Source organism: Oreochromis aureus, linkage group 3, assembly GCF_013358895.1.
Source record: "Oreochromis aureus strain Israel breed Guangdong linkage group 3, ZZ_aureus, whole genome shotgun sequence".
Classification (NCBI taxonomy): Eukaryota; Metazoa; Chordata; class Actinopteri; order Cichliformes; family Cichlidae; genus Oreochromis; species Oreochromis aureus.
The window spans coordinates 24,723,416-24,745,693 of NC_052944.1; the positions used below are offsets into that span (position 1 = coordinate 24,723,416).

Here is a 22,278-nt window from a genome sequence, read left to right on the forward strand (position 1 = left end):
AGCATCTCACTAAACTATAAAAACAAGAACTTGTAATAGGTCATGTCTCAAACGCACATTTAAAGGTGTGAACTCTTTGCACCATCATGCACTTTGAGATAACGAACAAGACAGTTTCTAAAGCTATAATAGAAATTATAACGTCAAGGCTGCTTCCTCTCATCTCATGGTACACAAGTGCACACAGAATCTTATCAGACCTAATAAGGATATGATTTTTATCAGCATACGAATGATTATATTTCTAAGCATAAATGACAATCTTAAATTATTAATTCTGACATATATGCTCATACAAACAATCGTGGATCATTTTTCATTTTTTTAATCCTGTAAGGAGACAAAAGTGATCCAGAGGAAATGTTTTAAGTGCACTGACGTCTGCTGCATCAGCAGTAAGATTATTTCTAAATTACTGAACCTAAAATCTTCAAGATTTAAGACGAGGATTGTTTCAGAGGCTTAACTGGTGCAAACAGTCAAAACTCAACATATGATGAATGATTTGTTAACATATATTTGATTATTACTTTTTTTAACCTTTTCCTCTATGACTTTACTTTGTTTTTACTCAGGCCAGAAACAAAAGTAGGCTAAATAAATATATTTGACAGAGAAATTATTTTTAAGTAAGAACGTTTAAAAACAAAACAAAAAATAAAACAAAATCACATCTTTGTAAAAAAAAACAAAAGAAAAAAAAGTATTATTGATTTAAAAAAGATTGCTATGGTTACTGCAGGATGCTGCGTTTAAGTTTGCTTAGAGGCGTGAAAAACAAAACAAACACCAAAGAACAAAAATGTCTTTCAAACAACAAGGATTTTATTTCTCAGTTTTACTGACAAAAAAAAACTGTATTTATATAATTTATTAGGCAAGAGAATTTAAACAAAAACAAAGTCAAGCAGTAAATAAATGTTGTAACGAATGAAAAACTATTTTACTCTTTTTCCACATACTAGATAAAACAGTAAAGAGTGGAGTTTGTTATAACACATATTTAAAGTGTTGCAGTCACGTTTCTAGGATCTAATCCAGCTCATTACCAAAACTGTCTTTGAATAATTTTACAGAGAGCACAGGCAGCAAAACAGAACAACACAACCAAAGATTTTACAAAAACATCAGATGATGTCAGGAAACAGACCAGTTTACTGTTGTTTAGTATAACAGTATAATACTGTATAGGGCAAAATGCATAGTTGTTATTAGGGCTGTCACAAACGATTATTTTGATAGTCGACTAGTCACAGATTATTTTTTTTTAGATGATAGTTTATTAAACTTGTAATGAAATTTGCAGATGGTGGAGTTTAATAAACTCAGCCGTCTGCTCCTTGCTATCTACAATATAACAGGACACTGGAGTAAATTCTACCATCTCACACTTGTGTTTAATCAGTTTTCTGTTTGCCGTTTATTCAGCTGTGTGAAAACTTTAATCTCAGCCAAACCGATTTACTCAGGAACAACTAAAATACTGAAAAAAGCCAAACAATAACATTTTAAGTTATTCTAAAAGACAGCTTGACAACTCAACAAAGGGGGAAATTATTTTATTTAAAATTACAAAGCAACCTGTCAACTGAGATGAACTTTGACTCAAAGCAACTGAGCAACAACTTGACAACTGAACAAGAGCAAATTATTGTCTATATGAAACTGACAGGCAGTTTGGCAACAGAACAGAAAGCATGTGATTCTCAACAACTGAGCAAAAATTTGGCAAATCAACAAAACAAAAATGACTGAAAATTTTTATCTGAGGAAAAAAAGCTGATCTGGAAATATGAGCAACAGTTTGACAGGTGAAGAGAAAGACGGTTAAGTTCAGCAAACATGAGGCAGTTTGATACCAGAACAACAGAGAAATGTCTCCCAAGCACAGCAACAACTTCACAGTTTTCACAATAGCAATGAGTCATAACCACCAAAGAGCAACTCAGCAGATAAACAGAAGAAAAGTGATTTGATTGGAGAGCAGAGTGATTCTCAGAGACGGTAACTGAACAGGAGACGTGACGACTTTCAGGACACCTCACTGACATTCATTGATGCAGATGATGATTTGGACAGTGAGTAACCTGAAGATTAACTATATTTCAGATTTACTAAAGTAATATTCAGTAATATTTGTTACCATTTATGATATTTTGACTCTAATTGAGGTATTTTTATTACTGTATAACCAGTAACACGGATATTTTATCTACTTCTGTCTGTAGTTTTGTGTCAGGGTCAGGTGAAAATAAAGTGAATGTAATCTCTAAGAGTGGAAACTCGAGTGCAAAAATAAAATATTTTAATGAAAATGAAACCATCAGAAATGTATACATGAACCCAATCACAAAAACTAGATGGAGGATGGCAAACATGCAAAAAACAAACAAACAAACAAACAATTACTGAGGTGAATTAGTGTGTGAAAATGTCACATGAGGTGTTCAGCATTAAAGAATTAAAGGGGACATGAAACACTACATGTATAAAGGTAACTCTGTCTGTGAAGCTGGATTTAAGAAATAAGTGCTCAAAGGTACAAAAACATGTTCAGCGCCATCTTCTGTCAGTGTAACCATGACCGTATGTTCTTCATCATATCGAGACTTTCTCTTCACTCCACCATATGTACGGGGTAACTTTGTACATCACCCAATGAGACAGTGCAACCCAACCCAGAGTGAATGTACCAACTTGTACATATATACACACCACCCGGTCATGGCCTCACCAAATGCAAAGGCTGAGCCGGGGAGTGGGGGCAATGGTATGGACGGACCGCAGCAGAGCGACCGCTCAAGGACAGCCCGAGACCCGCCAGGCCAACCGCCAAGAAGGGTAGTATACCGAGCTACCAGTTTGGGTGCCGCTAGCCGCATAAACCCATGTCATGCAGGAAACACACCAGACAGAGCGCCAGCGCTGCAGGTTGGAGAACTCTCACTCGCTGGCTGACTGATCAGACACAGCGAGGTAAACCGCGTAAACTGGCAAACCGCCGGCAGTAGGCCAGGGGAACACAGCCCACATTAGCGGGCCAAGCTAGGGATGTGACCTGTCCATCCCCAAAGGTAAAAACCTGGCCCATGCTGTCCGCAGACAGGGGAGGGGGCCGTCAGCTTAGCCTGCTGAAGTGGAGGGCCGACGTCACTCACCGGCCGACGTATCAGTGAGGCGCAACTGGTGGTGTAACCAGGTGAACCGTGGGGGAGACGCCAGGGGAACACAGCCTGCAGCTACAGCCTGGCCACTGAAGTGAGGGGCAGAGCTAGGGAGGCTGCCGAAACAAGCTCCCACAAATGGACAGCACTCCCACTGCCACTATAGCATAGCATAGCATCTTTACTTATAACGCACTTTACATCCAACAATGTTGACCAAAGTGCTACAAATATAAAACAGAGAGGAAACAGTTTAAATTACATATAAAATATCTTAAAATTAAAAATAATATAATTAATAAGAAAACATATTAAGAGACATCAACAAGTCCTGCTGTGCTAAAAGCCAAGTAAATAAATATGTTTTAAGACAGGATTTAAAAACAGATAAGGAAGGTGCCTGTCTAACATGTAAAGGCAACTCATTCCACAATTTTGGTGCTGCCACAGCAAACGCCCGATCCCCTCTGAGCTTACGATTAGTCCTGGGCACACTCAGGAGGAGCTGGTCTGCCGACCTGATGGACCGGGAAGGTATGTATGGATGAAGAAGCTCAGAGAGGTAGAGAGGGGCAGCATTGGACAAACATTTAAAAACAAATAAAAGCAGCTTAACACACACAGTCACACAAGTAGGTAGGTACCACCGGTCAATCACACACACAAACAAGTTGAAATCAAACTATCACCGAGGTCACGTTTGCACAGCTCGTTTATATGCAAGCTGTGGGGTGTGGCCGGGCTAGCCGAGTATCTTAAACAAGTATCTACACACTACGACCAAGAGGGGGTCATACCCCATACACATGGAATATGTAATGGAGTGGAGAGATCTTCTGTTGTGAGCTGAGAAAAGAAGAGTTTCTATAATCTGATGCAGTGTTTAAATGAATGGAAGAATCCAGCTCTGACCTCACAGGACTGTGGAAATGCTTGCTGCATAAATCAGCAGCTACAAACACTGAGAACCTGCCTGGATATCAGCAGAAGGACGTGTGTGAGGGGTCACTGGCTGCCCCTCATGCCTGTCCCACCTGTGGCTTCCTGTTGGAGAACAATAAAGTTTATTATAAAAGCATTGTCTCCCCTTGATGTAAAGTGAAGTTCTGTTTTGTGTGATTGAGTCTTTATAGAAATTGTGTAAAGTTAACTGTACCTTACATACTTTGTTTAGAAGGTGCAGACAGACTCTGTATCTGTGTGGAGGAGGAAATCATCTGGTTTTACTTTCATGCAGATATCTGGTTTCAGACATACACATAACTTATCATTTGTTCTGTGTTGTAAAGATTTTTCACGCAAAACATGTGAAGCTGAAACACTTCTCTATCTTCCTCTGTATCAGTAAAAATCATTAATACCTCACCTGGGATACTTGAAACAATGGTGTGTTTTGTACGGTGATGCTGTTGCTCGACTAAATGAAACTGACCAACAGTGACTTGAAAAAGTATTCATACACGTTGAACTTTCACACATTTTGTCACCTTACAACCACAAAATGTTTTTTTATTGGGATGTTCTGTGATAGACCAACACAAATGGTGCATGACTGTGAAATGGTATGAAAATGATGCATGATTTTCAAGATTTTAAGCAAATAAAAATCTGAAAGGTGTGGCATGCATTTGTTTTACTACTTTGCACTTTGTATAGCCACCTTTCACTGGATTTACAGCTGCAGGTCTTTCGGGGATGTGGCTTTAACAACTTTGCATATCCACAGACTGAAATGTTTGCCATTCTTTGTTGTAAAATGGCTCAAACTCAGCCAGGAAAGCATCTGTGAACAGCAGTTTTCAAGTCTTGCCACAGATACTCAATGGGATTTAGGTCTGGACTTTGACTGAGCCATTCTAACACAAGAATATTCTTCAATCCAGACCAGGGGTTGGCAACTCCAGGCCTCGAGGGCCGGTGTCCTGCAGGTTTTAGATACGTGAACATATTTAGTTTTAAAGTAAGTTACAGGGCTTTTCCTGCCTTTCTGGAGGGCTTATGATGTAATATGCATGTCCATATAATTATGGATTGTTATAATTATGATATTTAAACATATACTGTATTTTAAAGAACATACATTAAGAAACATATTATATTAGATTTATATTTTAAATAAGACAAAATGCTGATTTTACAGCAGCAAAATTATTGTATCTCTACAGTTTAAAAATGTAATAAGCTTTCTCGCTGCACAGAGTGGATAGTGAAACAAATGGAATCATCATAAATACATTATTATATATTTATTACTTTTTTCCCCTCATTGCTTTATTATTGTGTCTCTAGTAATAAAGGGAAGGATTCTGGATCAGCACCATGATGGAAACTTGTGCCCACAGTATATACAGTATTCTGAAGAAGGTCTAAAATGTCACTGTGTGTGCATGCATGTGTGTGTTTTATGTATATGGATTTTTAAAATTATTACTCATGATATAACATTGTCCATACATGGCTGGTAAGGACATGAGGAGGAAACAGTAGGAGCTGTGTGAGGCTACTAAAGGCAGTGGATCCCTCAGCAGCTGGATTACAAAGAGCACAGGTAACATTAACACATGTACCAGTTGTTGGAGAGGTATTCCAGTATAAAAATAATAATAAGCACAACTGAAATGTTTTGCTTCTATAACATTTTTCTGTCATCATTTTATTATAGATTAAGTGCAAGAGTTGTTAAGTGTGGATAATTAAACGTCAAAATCTATCATTAGATTTTTTGTGACACAACAGTGGTGAGTGTTCCCACCTTCTGCTCTTTGGAACTTAACGCAATCTTTCCATTTTCGAGTTTTGGACATGATTTTGGAGTATATCTTCGCAGTAGAGATTTACCGCAAAGTAAAGCTACCGGAAATGTACAACCCCACATCCGGCCTCAAACCAGGAAGTTAGCATTTTCTCGTGCACATAGTCAATTGTGATCCTTTTAGGGGAAGAAGAAGAAACCCACAACATCTGCCACACAGATGCTTCAGCTGCAGTTTTCTTTCCTACTGCAACTGTGAGCAGTGATGGCAATAACGGCGTTATAAGTAACGGCATTACTAACTAACAAACAGACGGTTTCGTCACGTTTACTGTCTAAGGAAAGCGCTAGCAAGCACTCTCTGCTTATGACCAAAAAATAAAAAATAAACAAAACAAAAAAACCAGCCCGTTCCTGTTGGTGGGAAAATGTACAATGTCGACCAATCAAAAATTGATATGGCAACATGACATTTGGTTGTTTAAGAAGAGAGGGAAGTTTTAGGAGTGACGGCGAGAGAGAGAGAGAGTTTTAAGATGTGAGAGATTTGTGACGTTTAGCGTGTTTGGAAAGTGTTGTCTTGTGTAGTTAGTGTGTAGTGTTGTGGATAGTTTTGTGTTGTGACACAACAATGAGGCGACTGCTGTCTCCAGGTAGAGAACAGGAGTGATACACCTGCTGCTGTCAGACCTGCAGGTATCAGGCTGTGATGTTCTCCTTTATAGTGGACAGAAATTATTTTTTTGGAGTGGCACAAATAATTTGTGTGGAATCTTATTGAATGCAGAACAGCTGATTGTTCTGTAAATAGTTTGAAATGACTGGGAGCAGGTGAGCCTGGTTTCTATTGACACAACCACCACCAGCAGAATAACGTCACTTACATGAGTGAGTAATACGCAACCTGGTGGTTTGTTCTGAGTGTGAGAAAAAGCCTGAGCCTGTGAGCCTGTGAGCCTGAGCTCAGGGTTTATGAACCCTTTACTTATAGAAAACTCTCCAAACTCACTTGTGGATCTGTCACAGGAGAAGTGCAATCTTGTGAATCATAACTGTGATCTGTTAGCATTGACTAATGAACACTCATGAAAAGGAAATCAGTCAGTTTCAAGGAAACAAACTCTAGTAACGACTGAGTGAAACATCTGCTCACATGGTTGCACTCTTGATATAATCATTTTAGTATTTTAACCAATAATTTCAGTGGAGTGTGAGCTGTCACATTTAAAATATTCTGTCCCTCAGGTTATTCCCGAAATATAGTTTGTTTTAAGTTTGTTATATGACGGGTCGCATTTATTCATCCTGTAAGTAAATGATTCTACAGTATTGCTCAGCAAATACATTTCTTCCTGATCTGTTAATGTCAAAGTCCACCGTCTAGTGGTTAAATGGAGGAAGTGCAGAGTAATAATGGCTAGAGCTCCGTGTCTGTGATAGTTCTGCATCTGTTGCTCTTGAGATGGGATAAAGTGTAAGTTTGGGCAGATGATGGATTGTTTCTACATATTAGTGCTCTGTCCTTCTTGTGGGTCTGTGACGTTTGTTACATTACTACTGTAAGCTAACTGTTAGTGCTTTGTTTTGCCTGTTAGCATAAAACATGTCAGCATGTGGTTCTCCCTACATTACTTGACAGGCTTTGTCCATTTATTGTTAATGTTATGATCTTGCATTGGTCATGTGACATCTGTGCATCTACACTGAGATTAAATGTACCTGCTCTGTTTTGTTGTTACAGTTTTACAGAATGAAAGTGGTACAAATGGTACATCAGTAAAAGCTCTGAAGAACGCCACAGTCTCCACATGGAGCGCTTACTGAAGCCATTTATGTTTAACTGCACAGGCTGAATAGAAGCATTGAGTCTGTGCAGAAGATAACATGTAAACACAGGGAGGATATTATTGAGCACATTATAGGAGATAACAGCTGCATATATGAACTGGAAGAAAATAATAATTTCTTACCTTCAGCATTTCCACAGATGACAGTACTGAACCCCTAAATAATGAATAAAACCTCATCAGACATTATACAACTGACAAAATCAAAAACAATATAAATGAAGACTTTTAAAGATACATTTCCAGATGAACAGTAATCACCAAATTTCTATGCTTCTGTTTGTCAAACAGGCTCAAACATAATAACTCAAACTGTTGTAACACAGTGTGTAACTATAAGTGATGCAAAAAGCAGCAGTGTATCAAACATTTAAACACTTAAAGAATCACAAGTCTGCTTTGTTCCAGCTCTCAGGTAAACAGGTTAAAGCAGTGACACACTGTAATTCTCACAGATCAGAAACATTTTCATTAATCGCTGCCATTCAAACAATGTCAGACGTGTACTTACAGAAAAAGCCCATCATGCAGAGCAAAGAGTGCCCCATCGTCACATCCAGCCTGCTGCACTCTGATCCACACATAATCTCAAACAGTTTTACTTTGCAGAAAAAAAGAGAAGTTGTGTTTAGTATAGATAGTATAGAGTTTTTCTACAGTTTCTTCTTCTGATTGGTCTCTCTGTGCTTCCTGCCCTTTCACACAAAACTCAAACGGCTCCTGTTTGACCGCAGCACTTATGTGACATGTTTAATTTCCTGTCCACTGCAAACATAAAACTTTGTTTCTTATGTTGTAACTTGTCTCTATAATGTAAAAAAAGTATTCTGTTGCTTCATGTCAGGAGACATATTTTGGCAGGTTATAATTTTAATCTGTCATGGTGCTCCAGTCCTCCTGTGCTCGCTCTATCTTTAATCATTATTGCTCTCTCTCTCCTTTGTTTGTGTGTCTGTGTTTGTGTCGATGTGTTTGTGTGAGTGTGCTTAACCACACTTTGTGTTTCAGGGGTGTAGTCTCCTCTGTTTCCTTTCCTTGAGTCCTGCACACCTGGAAGTGATAAACTCACCTGTTTGTTCTTATCTGATTCCCTCACTCTGACTTAGGATGAAGGAAGCCCTTCAGTCGATGCCTGATCATTGAACTAGGCACAGTTAGTGAAGCTGGCTCCATCAAGTTGTGTGTTTGCTCTGTTTTGGCACTGTGACCTTTACTCACCTCTTTGTCCTCCTCTGTGCAGAGACCTGGATGTGGATCTGAGTGAGTTACAGAGAGACAGATTCCTGTGGGTTTGTCTGTGTTGGAGTCCTGGGCCTCACTAAATGAAAATCCCTTTGCCATAAACTTTGTTTCTGACTTTGCTGTAAATAAATCTGTTAACGTTTCTTCAGAGTCCCACATCTTGAGTCCAATCCACACCAAAGTGTATGACAATGATGTTTTAGATTATTTGTTTTTCTAATTCAGATATATATAAACATTTGCAGCCTCCATGCAGACTGTTAGAGGCAGCTGCTTTTCAGTGTGAGAAATAAACTTCACAGTTTCTCTTGATGTTCACATAGATTTGTTTTCTATAGTCCAGCATGTTTCATCGCCACAGTGACTCTACTTTAACCTATTTTAACGTGTAAACATAAATGTAGTGGTGATAAATATTTCTATTACTCCAGTATGGGCAGGTCATTTACAGGTACTGCACTGCAGTGGTTTGTATCATATCTGTCTAATAGACTCCAATTTGTTCAAGTAAATGGAGAGTCCTCTTCACACACTAAGGTCAATTATGGTGTACCACAGGGTTCAGTGCTAGGACCAATTCTATTTACATTATACATGCTTCCCTTAGGCAGTATCATTAGAAGACATAGCATAAATTTTCACTGCTATGCAGATGACACGCAGCTCTATCTATCCATGAAGCCAGGTAACACACACCAATTAGTTAAACTGCAGGAATGTCTTAAAGACATAAAGACCTGGATGGCCGCTAACTTTCTGCTTCTTAATTCAGATAAAACTGAGGTTATTGTACTCGGCCCTGAAAATCTTAGAAATATGGTATCTAACCAGATTCTTACTCTGGATGGCATTACCTTGGCCTCCAGTAATACTGTGAGGAACCTTGAGTCATTTTTGACCAGGACATGTCCTTCAATGCACATATTAAACAAATATGTAAGACCGCTTTCTTCCATTTGCGCAACATCTCTAAAATTAGAAATATCCTGTCTCAGAGTGACGCTGAAAAACTAGTTCATGCATTTATTACTTCCAGGCTGGACTACTGTAATTCACTATTATCAGGATGTCCTAAAAACTCGCTGAAAAGCCTTCAGCTAATCCAAAATGCTGCAGCAAGAGTACTGACAGGGACTAGAAAGAGAGCATATTTCTCCTGTTTTGGCTTCCTTCATTGGCTTCCTGTTAAATCCAGAATTGAATTCAAAATCCTGCTCCTCACATACAAGGTCTTAAATAATCAGGCTCCATCTTATCTTAATGACCTTGTAGTACCATATCACCCTATTAGAGCACGCCGCCTCGCTCTGCAGGCTTACTTGTTGTTCCTAGAGTATTTAAAAGTAGAATGGGAGGAGAGCCTTCAGTTTTCAGGCCCTCTTCTGTGGAACCAGCTTCCAGTTTGGATTCGGGAGACAGACACTATCTCTACTTTCAAGATTAGGCTTAAAACTTTCCTTTTGCTAAAGCATATAGTTAGGGCTGGACCAGGTGACCCTGAATCCTCCCTTAGTTATGCTGCAATAGACGTGAGGCTGCCGGGGATTCCCATGATGCATTGAGTTTTTCCTTTCCAGTCACCTTTCTCACTCACTATGTGTTAATAGACCCTCTGCATTGAATCATATCTGTTATTAACCTCTGTCTCTCTTCCACAGCATGTCTTTCTCCTGTTTTCCTTCTTTCACCCCAACCGGTCGCAGCAGATGGCGCGCCTCCCTGAGCCTGGTTCTGCCGGAGGTTTCTTCCTGTTAAAGGGAGTTTTTCCTTCCCACTGTCGCCAAAGTGCTTGCTCATAGGGGGTCATATGATTGTTGGGTTTTTCTCTGTATTTATTATTGTGCGATCTATTGTACAACATAAAGCGCCTTGAGGCGACTTTTGTTGTGATTTGGCGCTATATAAATAAAATTGAATTGAAAATTAAAAAAAATTGAATTGAATTGAAATTTAAACGTGCCATGCAGACAGAGAGCAAAATGAAATTCCTACTGAGCTCTTTGTCTGTCTTTGTTAACTCTCTGCTGTTTGCTGAAGACTTAAAACAACATATCTGCTAACTGCTGGCAGAAACCACAGGCTGCATTTCCTCGTTTCTATGCAGCCCTGCAAAAAATGAGATTGTTCAAAAGATAAAATTAACCTGTGACAGAACAGACAGTGACCAGCAACAACCCTTTAAACACATCTAGTCATTGTGGTCTGTCCAGAAGACCAAAGATGCGATTCTTTATTGTCATGTTTGCAGTTTAATCTTAATATTTCTTCTAGAATTAAATATATTACTATGGTTCATGTTGTAAATCTCAATTTAATTTAATTTAATCTGGATAGTTTGGAGGAATTCTGTTTCGATGTTTTAAAAGTTTTACATTTCTTCATTTGCAAAGTCTTCAGAGACAACTTTGATGCACAAACGGGTCAAAAACAATCTGCTTTGGTGCTCAACAGCCCTAAAAGTGTTCAAGTCGTCATCTGAGGCTGTTTACTTTGACTGTACACTGTGTATTCTGATTCTGAGGGCAGCACTGCCTAAAAATGGAACTCAAAAACTTAAAAAAAAAAAAAAAAAGCAACACAAGAGCCACACACCCATGGAAAATACACAGAAAAAGAAAAAACAGCACACATATACAGTGTAACAGCAGAACGCTGTGAAGGACTGTACACATGTAAATAAAGGGTGAAGTGAGTTATCTTAATATACATATATATTTCTTTCTATCCATCGATTTTCAGCAACTTATCTGTGTCTGGGGGCAGCAGTCTAACCAGAGGTGCCCAGGACTCTCTCCCCGGCAGTAACTCGTTCACTGCCCCAAAGCGAGCAGCAAATCCTTTTCTGACTGAACACCATGGCCTCAGAGTTTGAGGTCCTAATTGTCATGCCAGGCACTTCAAACTAAGCTGTAAACCACCCCAGTGTAAGCTGAAGGTCACTGCTCAATGAAGCCACCAAAACCTCAAAAGGAAAAAGCAGAGACTAGTGAACCAGTCACCATCTGCCTCTTGGCTGTGCCAGGAAATTCTGTTCATGAAAATTGTCAAGAGAATCATTGACAACACCCACCAAGAAAGAGTTTGACTTATTACCAGTAATGCAGACAAAGCCCTGACTCTTTGTACAGGTATCACCCCCACACAGGATATCCTGAGGAATGCTGTCAAATGCCTTCTCCAAGTTCTCAAAGCAAACACAGGCCGGTTGGTCAAACTCCCACACACTCCAAAATGTCACTGAGAGGTGGAAGAGTTTTAACCAGCATTCAACCCAAGGAAGAAAACAATATTGTTTCTACAGAATCTGATGTTCAACTAACAGATGGACTTTCCTCTCCAGTAATCTGGCATAGATCTTCCAGGGCAGGCTGTGAACTGTGATCCTCTAAAGTTGGAATACACTCCAGTCTCCCTCCATGAAGAGAAGAACCCTCACCCCAGTCTGCCAATCCAAAGGCACTGTCCCCACCTTCCACACAATATTGCAATAGTGTGTCAGCCATGAAATCCCAACAGCATCCAGAGCCTTGAATCCTGCAGGTGAATGAGTTGAGTCTCATCCATCCATAAGGAGTTATTAACTACCTCACCCCCAGTGATGGATGAGCTATGCCCCCTGTCCTCTGACTCTCCTCCTACTATAGAGGAGATGTCGGTGGGATTGAGGACATCCTCAAAGTATTCCGACCAAAGTATATCCACAGTTGATGTCAGCAAAGTCCCGTCCACACTATATACAGTGTTTATATTTAAAGGCTTAAAACTTTCCTTTTTGATAAAGGTTATAGTTAGGGCTGGATCACATGACCCTGAATCCTCCTTTAGTGTAGGCTACTGCAGGCTTCCCATGATGCACTGGGCGTTTCTTGTCCTCTCACCTTTTTCACTCATTATGTTGTTTACTTTCTCCTCTCTCTCCTCCCACCCAGCTGGTCACAGAACATGGCAGCCCCTCCCTGAACAATTAAATTGATACTTGAACAAATGTTCTGTTTGCGTATCAAAGCGAAGCATGAACTCATTTTTTTATGAAGACAATTCTTTGTGTAGTTTTGACATGTATGCACAGATGCACACTGACTCAGCATCTGATTGTAACACAATAAAACAAACTGAACAGATGATGTGAAATAATAACTGAAAAACTGTAACAATAATGTTTGTGTTGAACACAACATGTTACCAACATTGATTATGTCAGTCTGTCCAGTCAGTTCAGAAAGCAGACCCACATGCAGACCAGGACTCAGAGCACAAGAGGTGACCATTGCAGTTTTTAACATATCGTCTGTATTTAGATTGCAAAAATGTTGACTTCAGTCTCCAGTCGACCTCAATAAATAAATGAAACTTATATACTCTACAAAAGGTAAGCCGCCTGAATGAGATAAACCATTATTAGTCCCAGGGATGGGAAATTCACTTTGTTACAGCAGCAAAGTAAACAGGGCAGGAATAAATAATACCTAAAAACAACACTACTATGCAAAAATAGAAGAGAATAAACCATTGAATTATGTGAAGAATAATAAGTCAGAAGATACGGTGGTGTCCCTACAATATGACTGAATTAACTCTCAACCTCACCAGCCTCACCTCAGGTGTCACACACAGAGGTGTAGTGCTGGTAGGACCAACTGAAGCCTTTGGTTTGTTTGTTTGTTTTTGTTTTTCCAGACAGAATATAAAATATTCACATTTTACTTACAGTGGGATGCAAAAGCGGGCAGCACGGTGGCACGGTGGTTAGCACTGTTGCCGCACAGCAAGAAGGTCCTGAGTTCAATTCCACCATCAGGCCGGGGTCTTTCTGTGTGGAGTTTGCATGTTCTCCCCGTGTTTGCGTGGGTTCCCTCCGGATACTCCGGCTTCCTCCCACCGTCCAAAGACATGCAGTTTGAGGGGATAGGTTAATTGGATAATCCAAATTGTCACTAGGTGTGAGCGTGAATGGTTGTCTGTCCCTGTGTGTTGGCCCTGCGACAGACTGGCGACCTGTCCAGGGTGTACCCCGCCTCTCGCCCTATGACAGCTGGGATAGGCTCCAGCGCCCCCCGCGACCCTGGAAAGGATAAGCGGAAGCGAATGGATGGATGGATGGATGGATGCAAAAGCTTGGGCAACCTTGTTAATAGTCATATTTTCCTGTATAAATCGTTGGTTGTTACAATAAAAAATGTCAGTTAAATATATCATATAGGAGACACACACAGTGATATTTGAGAAGTGTGTTAGATTTGTATTGTTGGATTGTCATTTATGCCTAGAAATATATATTTATATATGCTTAGAAGTATATAATCATTTGTAGATTGAAAGAATGTCTCATCCTAGGAGGTCTGTAACAACTCTGTGTAGCATGAAGAGGGGGGGGGGGGTGCGTTCACCCCTCTCCAGAGTGTTCTGGCATAGATCACACACCTCTTGGGATCATGAGCAAGGTTGTATCTTCTCTTCTGATATATGGTATAGCAAACACACGTATATCTGGTTAAGTATAAGTGCCTTTTGTTTAGATGAACTGCTGGACTTCCAGACCAGCAGGTTTAGGGAAGTCGTTTATGGGGTCACACTCTGACCCCCCACACACACACACACACATACTTACACAACGCACAGACAAGGTACTCTTTGTGTGTATGTATACGTCATATGTTAATGGACCTATGTATATTCATGTAACCTCAATGAAAGAGCAGTCTTACGGGGGAGCGGACAAGAGCAACTGAAGTCAAGTGGAAGGAATATGGAAGAAATATAGTATCATCAGAATCCAACTATTTTTAGACATTGAATTTATAACACTGAATTTTTATCCTCCAAATTTCCCTGCAAAAAATATTCACCTGCAAAAATTCACCTGCAAAAAATTCACCTGCAAAAATTCACCTGCAAAAATTCAACTGCAAAAGTGATGACCTTAAATGACCCAAGCCAGAGCAATCAGCACTAGATCGAGTCGAGCGGCTCTCAGCCAATTAAATTACGCTGTTTGATCACATGACACCGTTAGCCGGCAGTGTCTTCTGAAAAGAGAGCTGTTTAGAGGTGAGTGATTAAGTTTTTCTCCTAAATAGAGATCATTACAGAACGCCTAGTCCTACTTAAAATCCCATTCATTTTTCTTTTATTTTATCATCTACTCGAACTGAGGAAAACGTTTGACTAACTCAAAGAAAATTTCCGCGCCTCCCCTGCCTGTCTGCAGAGGCAGGTTTTGAATTCAGGAGCGGCAAGATGGCAGCGGCAAACCCTGGCGGTTCTCCGGTAAGTATATTATGTTTTATCTTCAAGTTTGTCTTTTGAAACGTTAATTTTATTTAAATCCGTTGGTCACGTATAAGGTACACAGACGGGGTCTTTGCTCAATTCGTCTGATGCGTGTCTCACTAAGCGCTACATGCTAGCATCCTGCTAACCGAGCTAACCTTTACATGCTGTGCTCTACAAAATAGGATACTCGGTACAAAACCATACTCCGCAGATATTGATAGATAGACGAACACTGCAAATATAATGTGGGAAACGAGAACGGCATTGGGTGAAGGGGTAAAATACACCATGAATAAAGCCATAGAGTGAATGGCTGCCATGGGTGCAGAACGGCCTGATTTAATGACAAGAATGGGGAAGAGTGAGGTGAAGTGAACCGAACCAAAGCCACAAAACACGGTCAGACAAGGCGGGAATAGGGCAGTGATACGTCCGTCAGTATGATGTTGGTGTGTGCTTTGGTGAACAAAACCTCGAGACCGGTAGCAGGAAGATGGGAGACTCGTGTTTCACTGGAATAGTGGTGAATTAAAACATCATTTGTTGGGGAAATTTAGGTGTAAATGCATCCATACAGGCGAGACAGAGGCAGACCAGGCAGTGAAGAAAACAATGCAAACATTAGAAATATTAAAACGGAAATATGGGATTAATATAACATACAATTAGGGAAAATTGAAGGAACACAATGTAAATTATACTGTAAAGTCATTAAAACAGCATAACCTGATTAAAAGAAACATCTAATTGGGTAGGATGGTGATGATGATGATGATGATAATAATAATATTAAAAAACATGTATAAGATGGGCATGTATACTTGTACCCAGAATTTAACAACTATAAAATTGTGGCATGCCAGTACCTTACCCCATCCATTATATCCACACTTTCAGAAAAGGATATGGTCAATATCTTTACAAATACTATCTAAACTTAAACAGATAGCATAAGTTAAACGGGATATTCCCTCTGCGCTCTCCTAGAGTGAATACATCAAATTAAACAAATAAGTAGTCTATGGCATTTAAAAGTGGTTACCTACAATTCTGAAATGCTAATACTAATTCTTATTGATGATGATATTGTATTTGAAATCCTGGTGTAACACTGAACCCGACATCATAAAATGATTACCCTTGTAATGTCAGGGAGCTACAACCAAGGAGGAAAATATTACTATCTCACCCCTTGTATCCAATTACATAACAGCACTGCTTGGTAAAGGTGTTGAATTAGCTGGGTCGCTCAGTTTGGGGAAAATTGTGGGTAGCCTGCAAAGGCCTCAACTTCTCCATTCCCACAATGTGCAACAAATGGGCACAGCTGATCTTCAAGAGTGGAACATCGGCCAATTACTTCCAACTTTAACGTATTTTTGCAAAAATATTCTTAAAATTGTCTCTTTACACAGATCATAATGATACAAGATGGCACTTGTGTAATTTCCTATAAATTCAATAAATCTAAATAATTGTTACCAACCCGGTAAATCCTGAAAAATGTTTTAACAGCTGTGTTAAATTAAACTTCATACTGACACATGCTGGAAAGTGCATTCATGAGACAATGTTTTTATGCCTTCTAGAGCAGTAGCAATCAAAGATTTTAAGGATTCTTTTACATTTTTTAAAAACACTTTGATTAAGGCATAAGTTGTTCGTTATCATCAGATCTAAGTTTGTTTAAAGCTTCGAATGTTTTGGGGTACTTTTCTTTGTTTTCAGGGTTCGTGGCAACCATGGATGGGAAAATGTGGAGGTTGCACGGCTGATGTTTACTGTTCGTGGCACAGGAAGAGGCAGTTTCATTTCAGGAATGAGTGAGCACAATCAAAGGTTTGTTCTCATAAAATACTGTCAACCTCAAATGTTACTGACATAAGATGGAAGGTGTTGCAGCTTTATTTCCATTATTTAAAAATACATAAACATTTAAAGGGTATAGTTTTATGAAAAAAGTTTTATAGTAAAATGTCTTTAGAGAACAGTGCCCTATCCAGCAGGATATAGTGTCTGATATGTGTCAGGTGTTTTTTTGTTTTTTTTGTTGTTGTTGTTGTTGTTGTTGTTTCTTTCAATTTCCATTATTTACCCCTCAAGGAAGAAAATATTGGACAGGTCCTACAAACCCCAAAGAGCCTTCAGGACTGCCCTATTTTTAGTTATTCACACACCTTTCCAGTCTGTTGCTTCATTCTCTGAATGTTCATTCTGTGTTAATGGTCTGGTTGTCATCTCATGTATTGCCACTGATCATTACAACCCTTTAGGCACCTTTTAAGTGATATGCCTTCCTACATGCCCTGATAATGTATTATTACTGTTGTCATGCACACATTTCATGTAGGGTTAGAAACAAGCAGGGAATTACTCATACACACCAAAGAAAGGCCATACCTAATTCAAATATTTTTTATATATTATTTCAGAATAGAGCGACTGTGGAGAGACCTCTGGGTGGCCGTTACATGCATTTACTACGATGTTCTTCACAACCTTGAGGAAGAAGGCCTTCTTGACATTTCAAATGCTGCCCACCTCTTTTGCTGCCATTACATCTTTCTTCCTCGACTGGAGGATAATTTTAATACATTTTGCAGTGGATGGGACAACCATCCACTGCGAACAGAAAACAACATGAGTCCCAACCAGCTGTGGGAGTTGGGTCACAGATATCACCCTGTTCCTGTTCCAGAAAACACACAGGTAAAGGTGCACATTTTTAGTACTTATTGATTCTCTTACAGAGAATGTGATGATTTTATGGATAATTAAAGTCAGTCATATATCCACAAACACAACAAGCTGAAAGTCAGTGATGCTGCTCGGTTTGCAGTCCTGAATATGACGGCACAAGCAGGATTCACTGCACTGTTAATGTTAGCTATGTTATATTGCTGCCTCTGTTCGGTGGTGTCGAGCCAAACGGACTTTAACGTGTGTTTGAACGAGCTGACGGTTCACTCGTTAAGCTGAAAGAAAGATGCTTTAATCACAGGAGTCACACATGTGTCCACTGTACCATCTGGGAACTCTTCTTGTTTAGCACTCGTAATAACACAAACACTAAATCCTCCTTCTCTTGTGCTGTTTTGTAGCAGTGTATACACCTGAGACTGTCACCTGTCTGTCTGTCCTGCACTCTCTCTCTGTTTCTTTCTCTCTGATTGTGGAATAAAAGTATGAACATGTATTTATAACTTACACTTGTGTTTGAATCCTGCAGCTTATCACACATTTGATTTCCATGTGTGACAACTGCAAGTGTCCAGAGTGAGGACAGACTGAGGGACCCACTGCTGCACATCATCTGTGAGGCTTTGCACCCCTGATGATCCACCAGGACAAGCTCAGCAGTGTGTGAGGAAGAGGAGGAGGAAGAGCCAGCAGCAGCTGACAGATGGAGAGAATAGACAGACTGTTCCCTGTTTGTGAAGGACTGCTAGGAAAGTTTAACATCACTAATTGTCTGTCCTGAATCAGTCTTATTAGGTAATGTTCAAATAATGTTTTCATTCCAGTGTTTTCAGTGTGGGAGAAAGTACTCAGGGCCTTCAAGTTACACACTATGAAAGGCAGAAACAAGTTTAATATTCAGAAACCTAAAGTATGTATCAGCAGCAGAATGGAGCTAAAAATAAATGTTTGTTTCAGTTCTATGAAGCTTTGAGTATTTTGGATTAGTAGCACTGCTGTGTTTGTTGCATCATATTGCTGTAATTGTTTATATGCTTTATATATTCTGAGGTAAGTTGATCTATAGTGTTACATCATATTCTATAAGGATGTTATGTGTTTGTTTACTTTCTGCCCAGTTTGACCCATTTAGCAGAAGTCAGCCTGTTTAAGGCTCTGATATCTATTCTGTATGACTTAAAGCAGTTATGACATGGTCTGATTTTCTCACCCAATAAAGGAATATGTAATATATCAGTCTGATCTTCATTCTATCAGAAACAGTTTTCACAGCTCGTACATTTTCTTTTTACACATATATGTAAGCATTGAGCCAAATTTAGTAATGCCAACATATTAAATGAACAACATTTGTCTCTTATATATAATACATATACATATACACTGTCAAAGATACTTGTCTTTGAGTGAAGATTTAAGGTGATAGGACTTATAAATAACTGCAACTTGAATCTTTACTGGAGCTCAGTATTTGACACAGAGTTCACTCACATGAATTTCACTCACATGTGCTGTACCAGTGTACCTGCGCATGTGATGTGACAATAGAAGTGATTTGATTTGAGAGTTCAAACTCACTGCTGTAATAACTTATAATGATTAATATAATAACTATAATATTGGCCATATCATATTTACACTGACTTTAGTCTCATGAACAACATTGGCTAATTGTTATTTACTAGCTAATCTTAAATGACTGTTCAGTACAGATATGAAGTCCAACAATCATGTTTAACAGTCCTGTGGTCTCGGCCTCAGATACTTATTAAATCACACAAAGCTCGTGTAGAAACAAACACGAACAAAATATGTTCTCCTTCATTTCTGTCAAACAAAGCTGTATGAAACGTTTCCAGCGGTTGGTGTTATGGTTGCTAGGCAACCTGGGAAGCGCGACGGAGGCTAGACCGTCCCATTTCACAAGCCTCGCACTTCCGGACTTAGCGGTCTTTGAGTACGCGGCCCTTGAGGATCGTTGAGGCTGCGTACTTTAAGGCTGCAGACCCTGAATTGGGATACAGCCCCTGAATTGGGATACAGCCTTAATCCCTCACCTCTAAACAGCTATCTTCTAGGAGACACACTGCTGGCTAAGGGTGTCATGTGATCAAACAGCGTAATTTAATTGGCTGAGAGCCGCTCGACTCGATCTAGTGCTGATTGCTCTGGCTTGGGTCATTTAAGGTCATCACTTTTGCAGTTGAATTTTTGCAGGTGAATTTTTGCAGGTGAATTTTTTGCAGGTGAATTTTTGCAGGTGAATTTTTTGCAGGTGAATTTTTGCAGGTAAATTTTTTGCAGGTGAATTTTTGCAGTTGAATTTTTTGCAGGTGAATTTTTGCAGGTGAATTTTTGCAGGTGAATTTTTTGCAGGTGAATTTTTGCAGGTAAATTTTTTGCAGGTGAATTTTTGCAGGTGAATATTTTTTGCAGGGAAATTTGGAGGATAAAAATTCAGTGTTATAAATTCAATGTCTAAAAATAGTTGGATTCTGATGATACTATATTTCTTCCATAATACAGAAAGCTGTCTCAGAGATTTAAGCTGTCTGTTTCCACAGTTAGGAACATATTGAGAAAATGGAAGACCACAGGCTCAGTTCAAGTTAAGGCTCAAAGTGGCAGACCAAGAAACATCTCAGATAGACAGAAGTGACGAATGGTGAGAACAGTCAGAGTCAACCCACAGACCAGCACCAGAGACCTACAACATCATCTTGCAGCAGATGGAGTCACTGTGCATCGTTCAACCATTCGGCGCACTTTACACAAGGAGGTGCTGTATGCGAGAGTGATGCAGAGGAAGCCTTTTCTCCGCCCACAGCACAAACGGAGCCGCTTGAGGTTTGCTAAAGCATATTTGGACAAGCCAGCTTCATTCTGGAATGAGGTGCTGTGGACTGATGAAACTAAAATTAACTAAACTAAAACACCTGCTACCTACAGTAAAATATGGTGGTGGTTCCATCATGCTGTGGGGCTGTGTGGCCAGTGCAGGGACTGGGAATCTTGTCAAAGTTGAGGGACACATGGATTCCACTCAGTATCAGCAGATTCTGGAGACCAATGTCCAGGAATCAGTGACAAAGCTGAAGCTGTGCCAGGGCTGGATCTTTCAACAAGACAACGACCCGAAACACTGCTCAAAATCCACTAAGGCATTCATGCAGAGGAACAAGTACAACGTTCTGGAATGGCCATCTCAGTCCCCAGACCTGAATATTATTGAAAATCTGTGGTGTGAGTTAAAGAGAGCTGTCCATTCTCGGAAGCCATCAAACCTGAATGAACTAGAGATGTTTTGTAAAGAGGAAAGGTCCAAAATACCTTCAGCCACTATCCAGACTCTCATTGGAACCTACAGGAAGCTTTTAGAGGCTGTAATTTCTGCAAAAGGCAGATCTACTAAATATTGATTTCATTTCTTTTTTTGTGGTGCCCAAATTTATGCACCTGCCTGATTTTGTTTAAACAATTATTGCACACTTTCTGTAAATCCAATAAACTTCATTTTACTTCTCATATATCACTGTGTGTGTCTCCTATATGATAGATTTAACTGACATTTTTTATTGTAACAACCAACGATTTATACAGGAAAATAATGACTATTAACAAGGTTGCCCAAACTTTTGCATCCCACTGTAAATTTCCTCACAAGGGTTAAGACCATTCATGAGTGATGTTTCTGTGCCATTGTGATAGCTCATTTTGAAAAATGCATCACTTGTAGTCTCTGGTATGTAACATCATTTGACCAAACATCTATCCTTTTTCATTTGAGAGATGCTGCTATGTCTGTGATGCAAGGAAAAACATCAGAGGCGTGTTCTTCCTCGCATCACAGACATAGCAGCACCCCCTGACCAACATCAGCAGCTTTACTTCTGTTGTTGTAAATAGTTTGTGTGCTACATTTTTCATATAACTTCATTATTTGTATCCTAAAAACACGTTTCAGTGAGTGATTAGTTTCTGGTTGCATAAATGCACAAATAAATACAGAGCTATCAGTGTAACATTTTTAGGCTATTCTTCACCTAATCGTTAATTTAACTCTTGAAATATTTTTACAGAAGCAATATTTGGATTCAAATCACAGTCTTATTAAACAAGGTTCTTTGTCCTCAGTCTGGTGATAAGGAGGTAAAAGGCCTACTGGGCTGTCATGGGTGTGTCCAACAAAATGACAGGTGTCAGGATATGATGTATGCTGATGTAGTTTAGTTTCATTATTCTTATAATTAATAGTCAATTGGAGAAAATATACATCAGATAAATAAACTTTTTCCTTTTA

General features: G+C 39.4%; 1 protein-coding gene and 1 long non-coding RNA gene across 4 annotated transcripts in view; one reads left to right on the forward strand and one right to left on the reverse strand.

Moving 5' to 3' along the window:
* LOC116328675 (immunoglobulin superfamily member 1-like) overlaps positions 1-22,278 on the reverse strand; it is a 228,760-nt gene that overhangs the window by 55,244 nt on the left and 151,238 nt on the right. Inside the window, exon 1 of one of the 3 annotated variants that reach the window (XM_039609719.1) lies at positions 8,275-8,332. The exons of the other annotated variants lie outside the window; for them this stretch is intronic. Within the exon in view, the coding sequence (XP_039465653.1) occupies positions 8,275-8,311 (37 nt within the window). The 5' untranslated portion in view covers positions 8,312-8,332. Of the gene's footprint in view, positions 1-8,274; positions 8,333-22,278 lie in introns of those variants that run through there. 3 annotated transcript variants of the gene reach the window in all.
* Positions 15,029-18,566, forward strand: LOC120439068. Its single transcript, XR_005612354.1, has 4 exons — positions 15,029-15,272; positions 17,007-17,117; positions 17,711-17,987; positions 18,508-18,566. It is a non-coding gene; the product is annotated as an uncharacterized LOC120439068 (long non-coding RNA).